The sequence below is a fragment of the Leptidea sinapis genome, chromosome 32 (assembly GCF_905404315.1).
Source record: "Leptidea sinapis chromosome 32, ilLepSina1.1, whole genome shotgun sequence".
In the NCBI taxonomy this organism is placed as follows: Eukaryota; Metazoa; Arthropoda; class Insecta; order Lepidoptera; family Pieridae; genus Leptidea; species Leptidea sinapis.
This window is the reverse complement of record NC_066296.1, coordinates 8,382,209-8,393,917: the sequence shown is the minus strand read 5'-3', so window position 1 is coordinate 8,393,917 and position 11,709 is coordinate 8,382,209. Positions and strand designations below refer to the sequence as shown.

Genomic DNA, 11,709 nt, shown 5'->3' with positions numbered 1-11,709 from the left:
TCCAACATAGCATCTCCGGTTGTTGGTTATGAGAGTTCAAATCCAAATGTGATTGGGCCACGTCACTGCTTAGCGGAAGAAGTCAGGGAGCCTTCTACTGATAAAATAAAAGTATCTAACAATAATTGTACTTACAACTATACTCTCGATCGCATTCGCTAATTGCTCCTCCATTATTTTAACATCGCCGTGTTCCAAGACTTCCTGCAAACAGAAACACTACATTAAAAGAAAATTAAGTTGAAATGGGCTGCACAGTAAGACAATTTAGTAGATGCGCTTACTAAAAAGGCAAGAATCTGAAGTGTGGGGGAAAAGATGGAAGTTACCATACAAACCATCAGATGACTTGTATGCCACATAGTCAAATGATATCCTCACCACCAGATTTTTTATGAAAATACGGGACGAGACCAGCAGGACGTTCAGCTCAAGGCAATTGATACACCCTGTCCATAACTCGCTCAGGATTCTTGAAAAACCCAACATTCTGAGCGGCACTACAATTGCGCTCGTCACCTTGAGACATAAGGTGTTAAGTCTCATTTACCCAGTCATTTCACTAGCTACAGACCGAAACACAATGCTTAAACATTACTGCTACTCGGCAGAAATAGGGTCCGTTGCTTCAATTATCTAGACTAGTTCACAAAACTTGAAACAAAAATGTGGTAATACAAATTTCATGTGACGGAATGTAATAGCATACCTCTTGACACTTTTTGATCGTGTCGGCCAGTACTGGCACGGCGGCACATAGCCTGGCGGCTGCGCATGCGCAACTAACGCTGGCAAGTCTCGCGGCGCCGCGGACTACGCCGGCGTTACCAGACCAGTTGCCAGACTTGTATGGCACCGAATACGTCATCGACGATATAGCCCGCTGCCATTCCTGAAATATATCATTCAAAACTAACTTCTAGACATAGTAACAAAACCAAAATCATTAAAATAGTCAAACATTAAAATAGTCAAACATTTATAAAGGAGATGAAATTTTACAAAATAATTAATTCTTTTTACTATCGATTCGTTAACGGCCGTTGCCAATATACTATCCATAGAGATAAATATACTACCTTCAACTGTCAGTAATTAGCTGTCAATAATCTGAAGCTGTGCCAATATACCCGATAAGTCATTCTTATCGCCTTATATTGGGACGCGTGAATTGCAATTTCCATACAAACTTCTATCGCTGGTAAGCTATACGTCCTCACATTGACAGACAGCTTGTAGCAGCAGCTACAGCGACAGCAGTACGGATAAGGTGAGTTACCGTCGATAAGTTTATTGGGACAGAAAAGTCAAAGATAGTTACGATTTATATCTCAAGAAGGCCACAAGCGGATATAGACTGAATATTGGGAACGGCCGTAAACTGTTAAGATCAATCAGTTTCAAGACTTGCTGTTAATTTTAAAAGCCCAGTCATTATTAAATAAATACTAAAATGTATAGTATTCTCGACAACTCCCACGAGGGTATACTAGCAAAGCACTTGATTATGATTTGTTAAAATGAATATTAAGATACATCAGAGTTATTTATGAGATTATTAAATTGCCCCTAATTCTTTAAAATCTGTTGCAATGCTATATATTAGTCACAATAAAGCCAACTTACCTCTGTATCAGTCTTAGCGTCGGCGTCCCCTATAGATCTAATGAGCTCCTTGGAGATAGCCATCAATAGATAATTAGTTATTTTTGCTCGAGCTTCATCTGTGACGTCACCTTTGTCAGGAACAATTTCGCGACACAGCCGCGTTATATCTTCGTCAACACTGTTGTGAATTCTATCGAATAGATCTTCTATCAGTTGACTAACTAACTGACTTCTCATAGATGGACAAGAGCATCTACCCTCGGACGTGATGTAGCTCATGCTATGGTGCATTCTTCCAAAATCATTCTTTGGCGCCGTCGAATAAATAGAATAACCCTCGTCTACATATTCAGTTCTATCAGGCTTGAGATCCACTCGAGACGCGCGATACGTCTTCCTCATACTTTCACTCCTCATCTCCTCAAGTTCTTCAGTTTTAATCGAGAGCTCGTGACTCATCGTTTTCAACTTCTCGTCACACTTCCGTTTGCACGCGTTCAACGCTTTTTGTGTTAACGCTAGCTGCTTTTCTAGAGATTCAACCTGAGAAAATTTTCCTCCTTATAATTTCTTCAGTTACTTCCATGCAAACACATCACTGTTCCAACATGCGTCTTGTGCACCGAGCGTAAACATAACCGTGAAAGCTTTCATGCATGCGTGATAAGCAAATGAAAATTGAACGACTTTAAATCATTCACGCGTTTTAAATAAAATGGCAAAATTAGCAAAACATTCATCTAAACATAAAACTACACTACTCAATACATAACCACCATATGGAAGCAAAAGCCAATATATTAATAAAATCCATAAAACCAAATTAGAAGTATAGAGTAAAAATGTTACTCATATTCGATTAATCGGTACCATGACCAAAAATTAAAAATATGCAAACATACCTCCTCTTTAAGTTCACTATTAGTGACTTCCAAATCTTGATTATTTTTGCAAGCCCTGGTCAGTTCCTTCCTTATACTATCTAGATCTCCAGCAAATTTTACTTCGGTCTTCTTAGACGCTTCTCGTTGGCCTTTCAGATCCTCATCCAACTGTTTGTTCAGTCTACGTAGTTGTTCTACTTCTTTCTGCAATAATTGATTATCCTAATTAAATAGCCATTTTTTTATGAAAATAAGAGTCGAGACGAACAGGACGTTCAGCTGATGGTAATTGATACGCCCTGCCCATAACAATGCAGTGATTACGATTATTGTTATTTTTGGAATCGGTGTCTTCCGCCGCGACCCGCTCTCGCCACTCGCCCCCTCACGACTCAAACACGTCTCACCTTTAGCTATGTATGTAGCAACAAACCTATCTTGGATAACCACCGACTCCAAAAATTACAATTATCGTAACAAGAATTAGATTGTATAAAAATACGCAATTATTTTTATAATTTTTAATGCACATTATATCTATTGTTTTGGAATAGTTTTTTTGAAGTCGGTTGTTTTTTTGTTTTTGTTTTTTTTTTTTTAATTTTATGATTTTTTGTGAATTTGAAGTACACTAACTAACAATCATTAACATCTAAATATGTGTAGATATACTAAATTTTTCAATGCAGCAATGAACGTAAGTGCTTTGCAATTTGATTACAGACAGTTGAAATTCTGCCACAGATCGCAACCTTACTGTAAGTCGTTAAGGATCATCATATTCGACTACGACACTTACTTGACCATAACTATGTTATGGTAGATGACTTGAATATCCGGATACCATAAAAAATATTCGGCAGAGTATCGTTAATTTGCTCCTAAGAATTGAAGAGGTCCGTTACTTTGTCATGGATTCCGTAATCAAAACCTAACGCGATATTGAGTTATTCGTAAATTTATCACCCACAAATTTAAGACTTTTATGGTTTTCTTATGGATGCCATTGTCAGATCTGGACCAAATCAATGGGACCACACGGGAAGCACCAGCTTTAAAATAAAAAAAGAATTATCAAAATCGGTTCACCCAGTCGAAAGTGTTGAGGTAACAAACATAAAAAATAACCTCCTCCTTTTTTAAAGACGGTTAAAAACCAGCCAGGTTTATTATTTCAATGTGCGTGACATGCTACGCTTACACTCGCGATTTGTATGTCACTTTGTGTTAGAGTGCATGCATTGCTCAAAGCAGAGGCTACTGACAACCTCAAAAATTTTGGACGTTTTCTCATCTGTCACAGTAGACTGTGACTTTTTCTAGATAGATCTAGACATATAAAATAATGATCTAAGGTGCAAAAGTCAAAAATAACTTAACCCGTTTCTATTATTTAAAATTTTAGCATCGATATTTAAAATATTGAAAGAATTTCTACAATTATAATTTCTCTATAAACGTACGATAAAATGCAATTAGCTAGTTTAGTGAAGAACTTAATTCCAAATCTTATAGTCATGTTGCATACCCTAAATTTCATATCAAGAGACTTGAATGCTGCCTCGGCCTTCTTAGCCTCAGCATCAGCTTTGCCGAACATCGCTGTTAGATTCGTATTCTGAGCCTTCAGTGCCTTTGCATCTCTCTCTGCCTTCTCCAACGATATCCTCATACCGGATTCAGACTCCTCAATTTCACGAAGTTTCTTTTTTAGCGGCTCTAAGCACTTCTTCCATTGGTCCCGTTCTGATTCTAACTTACAAACCTGTGAAAATTATTTAACATGTATTTTGTTATTTCTGATAAATTTAAAGGAATAAAAGTTAGGGATATTGTCGATAATCGTCACCTTTTTGCTCTTAATAGTGATTTTCATTATTATAACGCTAGAAATAAGGGATTGCTTGTAACTAATTCTTGTAGGCTTCAAAAGATACATAATAGCTTTAAGGGTAAATGTTATACACTTTTATAATAAAGTCCTGCCACTGTTCAGGCATTATCGATCAATAAATTTGAATGCTTTATAAAAAAATTCTCTGTCGTAAATCCTACTACTCCACAGATGAATATCTAAGTGATCCAACAGTCTGGGACTAGATTATGATTATTTTATAGCAATAGCAATGACAATACAATATTGTATATTTGACTAAAAAGACTCGGATATTAAAAAGAGCACAAAAAAAGAATGCTGGGAGAGTTTCTTGCGCTCTTCTTCTCTCTCAGAGCGCCATTTTTTTCCGAATCGGTAGTAGTGTCTAGAATATTAGAAATGACATCAAAAAGAATTCTAAAGGAACCAATTTTGAGAAAATAAATGCCTTTCATGCCTTTTTTAAATTCTATGTTTGGTTAACTTGCATCAGCATAAACTACTCTCCGAAAGATCAATAAATCTGTTAAAGAAAGGAAAGATCCTATTAAATTGTCTGCGTAGTAAGTTCTATCTGTATAACAGAAAACCATATCTATTACTAGCCCTTGGTCCGCTTTGAAATCGGTTTGTAACAATTAACTTTTTATTTTTGGATCGATTAGAATAAAATAATTCATTAGTCTAATCGGCTTTTTAAGCTGCTTCTTGAGATTGGCGTGCAAAAACAAACTGAAAAACAGACCAAAATTTACAACTCAATTTATTTGTCTTCGCATATTTTGTACAATGTTTCAAATTGGTTTTTTGAAACAATATTTAAGCACAGATACGGCACGGCTTACGATTTTAGTTTATTTACAAGAGATTAGTTACAAGATAAGCAAGTTTTGATTTAGAGCAACTTAGTGTTAATTCGGAAACTATTTTTTCCTTTTATCGTGCACAAAGTTCGATTTTGCGCATGCATTTGCGTTCGCAAAGTACCACTTTCCCATACGTTGACACGAGCGTGCGGGAATGTGGCTGAGCGTGCGGTAATGTTTAAAAATAATTATAGTGGTCGAACTTTGCGCAGTTGATCTTTGTTCATTAACATAATGTGCGATTTTTCACATTTTTACAATAATGCAATATCTGTTATAAAACACACCTTATTCTTCAAACCATTTTCGATATTCTGTGACTCTTCTATCTTCTTCTTGTAACTGCCCTCCATCTCTGCCCACATGTCATCTGCTTGCGATAACATTTCGAGGTACGCCGTCTCGCGTTTCTCTAGTTCTGCTATTCTGTTCTTCATCTCTTGTTGTCTTATAAGAAGTGCGTTGACTTTGCTGCTAGTAAGTGGATCCGCTGGTACCTAAAAACATTAATAGTAATACTTCTAGAAATCAAATCAAACCAAAATCACTTTATTCATGTAGGTCACGGAAATGACACAAAAAATATTTTTCTTATTGAATCTACTGATACTTCGTAAAGGGTTGAGCTAATGAGAATAAGTAGCAAGAAACTCATTGCCACTCTTTTAAATCAAGATTAACATTTTCATGGTTTTACAAATCATTTCAATTAGAATATAATATGTAAAGTGATGCAACAAACATACTCAAACGACAAATGCCTTACACGAGTACGTCAAAAAAGTAAATGTAAATTAATACAAAAGAAAAGTTATCGAGTACAGAAGCTGCATCATCCACACACACCGTAAATAAATAAAAAAAATCTGTGAGCATTTTATTAGGGATAAACGATGTATACTCTTTCCATACTTTTAAAAAACCTTCAATTTCTGTTCTGGATTATTTATTAATGTAGTGTTTGTACTTCTTAAAGCATAATATAATAGTTACACATTATGTCGTGGTTTATTTAACTTAGATATTTATGTAACAAGAACATTTATCAGCGGACTCTAACAAATAAATAGAAATAAGGCAACCTTTATTGTTACATTATTAGACATCGGTTTTATAGACTTATATATAGATTGTAAAAAAGTACTTATATTGCGGTTTAAAATAAATTAACGAATAATTGTAGTTGCAGTGTAGTCACGGCTTTATAATATTTACAAATTGCGGTGACGGTGTGCGCAAGCGCATTGCGCCGCTCGGTCGCGTAATACACTAAAGTTTTTGTATTATGGTATTGTGTGATTAGTTGATATTCTTTAGTGTAATGAAGGTAACTTATATATGAATGTTGTTTAGATTATATTGTATAGTTCTTTCTTTCTTCTTTAAGGGTTTCATCTAGTGTGTGTTTACTGGTTTTTTCCACTTTGTTAATATTTATAGTTAAACAAGAAAAATAATCGATATACCTATTATAGATATTGTTATATTCTCACGTCTCACATATAATTAGAGTATATTTTCTCCATAAGTGAATATTGTAATATTCTTTTGAGAAATAAAGTTCTTAAAATCATTTTTATGAACAGTTATTTTATTAGTAATACAAATTGTCTTGTCGTTTTTCTTTTATGTTTTGAGATTTATTTAAAATATCTAACCACTAACAATTTTAAAGTATCTTTTATATAGCCACCATTCATGCAACAAACCTTTTCATTCTCTGCCTCACGGCGAATCTTCTTCTCTAGCTCTACTATCTTCTCTTCAATCCTATCCTTCTTTATGTCAGCACCGTTGATAGTGGCTGCGACCTGCCGCCTCAAGGTATCAAGATCACCTTCAAGTTTTGCCACTTTTGCTTCCAATTTCTTTCTCACTTCACCTGACTGTCTTTCAATCTGTTTCTTTTCTGCTAATAATCTGAAAACATTAATCGTGTCATTGTATATTTCACAAGCATCCATAAAATACCATTATTTTATTTTACCATTAAATAAATTCAATAGATCATTGTAAAAATATGCAAAATATTTTCAATATGTGAATATAATTTTAAAAGTAGCGTTCATTGCTCGTAAGTTTCGTTTCTTGTACCAACCTCCAAATTGAATGTTGACCCACATTAATGTCATTTTCCTACAGTCATGATAAACAAGAAGGTCTAAATTAGCTTCTACATTCCACATTTCCTGAGTAACTGCTATCATAAATGATGAAACTAATGTCATACAATTTTCATCGTGCAGTTATAAATCTTACTGCATTTGTGATTTGTGAGGTCATGCATCAATTATTTCAATGATGCATTATTAAATATTCAGTTTATTTGCGTAAGGTGGCAGAGAATTATACGCTTTTTTTGGGCTCACGGGATGGGGAGAGGTGAGGCAACCGCCCATGGACATCCGCAGCATCAGGTGTCAAGAGATTCGTTACCGGCCTTTAAGGTGGGAGAATTGTCTTTTCTTGAAGGTCCCTAAGTCGTATCGGCAGCCGGTAATTGATTCCACAAAGTGGCTGCGCGAGCCAAGAAATTTCTTGCAAAACGCGCGGTTGTGCAATGCCAGAAGTCAACGTGATGTGGGTGGTACTTGGCACGTAATGTCCGGTGGTGGAGTTAGGCCGCTGGAATCAACCCGAACAGCTCCTCTGAGCACTCCCCGTGATAAATGCGGTAGAAGATGCAGAGAGAACCCACATCTCTACGCAATGTCAAAGATTCATGCAAATCGGAGATGACTTGATCGTCGATTCTTCGTTGTATGCGATCACATGGAAGAAGCTGGTACGGGGGAGCACCCGCCCAGAGGTGAGAAATGAACTCCATGTGAGGCTCAATTGGCGCCTTATATAGTTGCAGGCGTTGGCTTACAGTGAAGTACTGTAGATATCATAGATTTCTTGACGAAAACAATGTAGTATCTATTTTTATTGCATTGAAAAAATAAACATAAAATTTGAAGATGGCAAACGGTTCATAGTAAAACAACGAATACTACTACCAAGTGTTAAAGCTATGTAACAACAATCTATTTACTTGGTGATCTGCTTCTCCAACTGGCGCACGGTACCGCCACTGGTGACCTGCATCTCATTCCAGGTTATCATCGCGGAACATTTCCTCTGCTCGCATACCGAATTCTGCTTTATAACTGCTATCGCCGATCTTGTGTCCTGACCGAAGGGGCCCATACGACTTATCAATACTCCCTGTAAATTAAATTAAAATTAAACGGCGCCTATTTCTGCTGTGAAGCAGTCATTTTAAACATTACTATGTTTCGGTCTGAAGGGCGCCGTAGCTAGTGAAATTACTGGACAAATGAGACTTGACGACTTATGTCTCAAGGTGACGAACGCAGTTGTGGTGCCGCTCAGAATTTTTGGGTGTTTTAAAAATCCAGAGCGTCACTGAGTTGTAATGGGCAGGACGTATCAATTACCATCAGCTGAACGTCCTACTCGTCTCGTCCCTTATTTTCGTATAAAAAAATATAGAACTTATCGTGCCCTGCGGTTTAACCAATGTATTACAAAATAATCTGGCTTATGTATAAGAAATAGGCGTATCCCGGACTTATAAGATTTTTAGTAGAATCAATAATTTCGCGGTTAAGGCAGTTTGGGAGGAAAAATTTTTTATAGTTATAAATTTTTATGTCTGACGCAGATGTCATGCACTCTACAGTAATATAAGCTTGGACTGTTATCATGTCTTGTCTAACAGCAAGAGTTTAGGTCTATTTAGACGCACAAATTATTTAAGGGTTAACATTAACGCTGCGATTGGCTCCCAAATTAGGAAGTTGGAGAATGACAAAACACCAGTCATTCTCCAACTTCTTTGTATTGTAATTAATATTTAGAAGGGTCACTTTCTGGGGTTCTTTTTTTTATTTATTGTTCAAAACGAAGCATACAATAAAATTTCTATATCGAAATACCACGAAAACCCCTAAAGGGTTTATCTGGGTAAGTTGTCGCTCGCGTTTTCAGCGTTATATTACTAAAGTTACAATAATTACAGTAATCGTATATTAATGTTTACATTGGTCTTCACATAAATGTGGCTGTTGTTCTAAATATGTTTTTTTAGTACGACTGTATATTTTCCATTCATTTTATATAAAGTTTGAATATTATCTGGCGAATTGTATATTAGGTTTATATTACTGAGCATTCTTGTGCCATACATGTTATTGGTTTTTGGAATTCTTGGATCTTTCTTGGATTTTATTAAGTTTTTTCGATTGCTTGGCCTTTGATACTCTATTACAAATGATGGGTAACTAACTTCTCTAAGAATTAAATATTTAACTGTATCCGAAGAGTATTCAAATAGGGCAAGCTAAGACTCCACTCTTCATCCGTCTGTCTGTCAACTTCCACATTCGAATTGGAAGACTTATTATAAGACGATACTATATAAGTATTTGTGGCCATATATGATCATTTAAGGGAGAAAAAATTGTGTAACTAGTATCCCCCGTAACCTCACACACACTAGCATAACGGTGCTTCACTTGCTAATATCACGGCGTGGAGTCCTTCTGTTTTTACTCGTCTGTGTCGTCCATATATTAAAAGTACCTTATTGCATGATGAGATAGTTGCACCGATAGCCCGGATAACATTCCATGATATCAAGGCAGGTACCGCGCGCTCCAAATTTGCCAAGCGTGACATCAGGTGATTCTGAAAACATATTATATATTATCTCATAAAAGCGAGTACGCAGATGATTCGATATTCATCTTAGCTCGGGTGTAATCGGCGTGCAGCGTGAGTGCAGGCGAGAGCGGGCGACGAGCAGTCAGTCAGGGAAAAACTATCGAGCGAGGCGGTTGTGTCGCACGTGCATGCCGCGAACACCACGTTCTTATTACGTAATCGAAATTACTATACTAAGAATTTTTGAGTTTCTCAAGAATCCTGAGGGGCACTGCATTGTAATGGGCGGAGCGTTACAAATACCATCAGCTGAACGTCCTGCTCGTCTTGTCCCTTATTGTCATAAAAAAAATCAAGAAAAGAGAGTAAATCTATCGACAAAGGCCTACAATAGCTGGTGTTTTGTTGCACTATTATAAGATATTACCTCTCGCTCCCTCAGCGCGCACTCTCTCGAGTTCAACTCCTCCACAAGCCGCTCGGCTTGCGCCCTCGAACACTCCCTCTGCTCCGTCATATCTCTTAGTTGCGCTGAACAAAGCTCATAGTCCATTTCAAGCCTAAAATATAAAATGATTACTCTTAAATATTTTTTAATTGTTCTCTTCTACTGAATCCGAAAGGGCTGAAACGATTTTTGATGGGCCTTTTACGTAATAATTTTTAACTTATGGTTTTTATAGGAATTAGTTCAGGGTTCCATGCAAAATATAATCATGGCTACTACGAAACTATCATAAATTACATTACTTTTAATATTATATATATATATATAATATTATCGTGTCCCGGTATTTGTTACCAAAGTCCTCCGAAACGGCTAAACCAATTTGTTTGAAAATTAGTGTAGGTCTGCGAATCGGCCAACATGTATTTTTCATACCCCTAAATGATGATGACAATTTTTTTATTTTTATTTTTATTATGATTCAGCATTGAAAAACCACATACAACTTCAAATTTTCGCCCTTCTACGATCTACAACTATTTTGTATCGCGATTTTATATTATTCTGTTCCATCCACAAATCTGCATAGGGTTGCAAGATGGCAATCGAATACAATAATTATTGTAGGTCGATAAATATGGTAGGTCTTAAAATAGGTAGGCATCTATTTTTTATACCTTTTTATTAATATATAAAGTATGGCAAATCAAAGTTTGCTGGGTCAGCTAGTTTTTATATAAATTATGAAATGTAAGTAAACTATGAAATTATTTTATTATAAAAAACAAATTTAAATATATAATCGTATAGTATATTGACTTGCAAAAAGACTTAGGCGATCTGTTATTTGTATTTTGTTTGAAATAATACTGAATTGCACCAAAAGATTATTTATTTACTGTTTATATTTTTTTGAAGAATCAACTTGATATACGTACTGTTGCCAATGTAGTCGGGTGTCATTTTCGATTTCTTCTAATTCACAACAATCTTCTTCTAATCTTTCATATTTATCTTGAAGGTCGGCTAGCTGTGTTTCCAACTCCTGTGAATGATTAAAGTTATTATTTACAATTTTTACTTCACTCATGACGAAAATATTATCTTAGGAATCTAATACATAATAGTTTCTAAAATTGTAATTATTACGTAGGTGATAAATGTTTGTTATTGTAATATTTAAAAAATGTATTTTCATTCAATAGAAACGGAATAAAGTATAAACATTATAGGAAAACGGATTAAGCAATATAGGAAATATACATACGGCCTTACAAATAAACTTGGTATAAAGTTATAACTGATGATACACAAAGAGAATACAAAATGTTTACAATATCGTTGACAACACTGTCA

At 35.6% G+C, this 11,709-nt stretch overlaps 1 protein-coding gene across 1 annotated transcript in view; it reads right to left on the bottom strand.

The window, feature by feature from the left end:
• Positions 1-2,453: 2,453 nt before the first annotated feature.
• LOC126974325 (rootletin) overlaps positions 2,454-11,709 on the bottom strand; it is a 201,031-nt gene continuing 191,775 nt past the window's right edge. The window contains exons 11-18 of the mRNA XM_050821783.1: positions 11,292-11,398; positions 10,333-10,465; positions 9,825-9,929; positions 8,272-8,444; positions 6,944-7,154; positions 5,522-5,731; positions 4,021-4,257; positions 2,454-2,696 (exon numbers count right to left, since the gene is read on the bottom strand). Of these exons, the coding sequence (XP_050677740.1) occupies positions 2,454-2,696; positions 4,021-4,257; positions 5,522-5,731; positions 6,944-7,154; positions 8,272-8,444; positions 9,825-9,929; positions 10,333-10,465; positions 11,292-11,398 (1,419 nt within the window). The remainder of the gene's footprint in view (positions 2,697-4,020; positions 4,258-5,521; positions 5,732-6,943; positions 7,155-8,271; positions 8,445-9,824; positions 9,930-10,332; positions 10,466-11,291; positions 11,399-11,709) is intronic.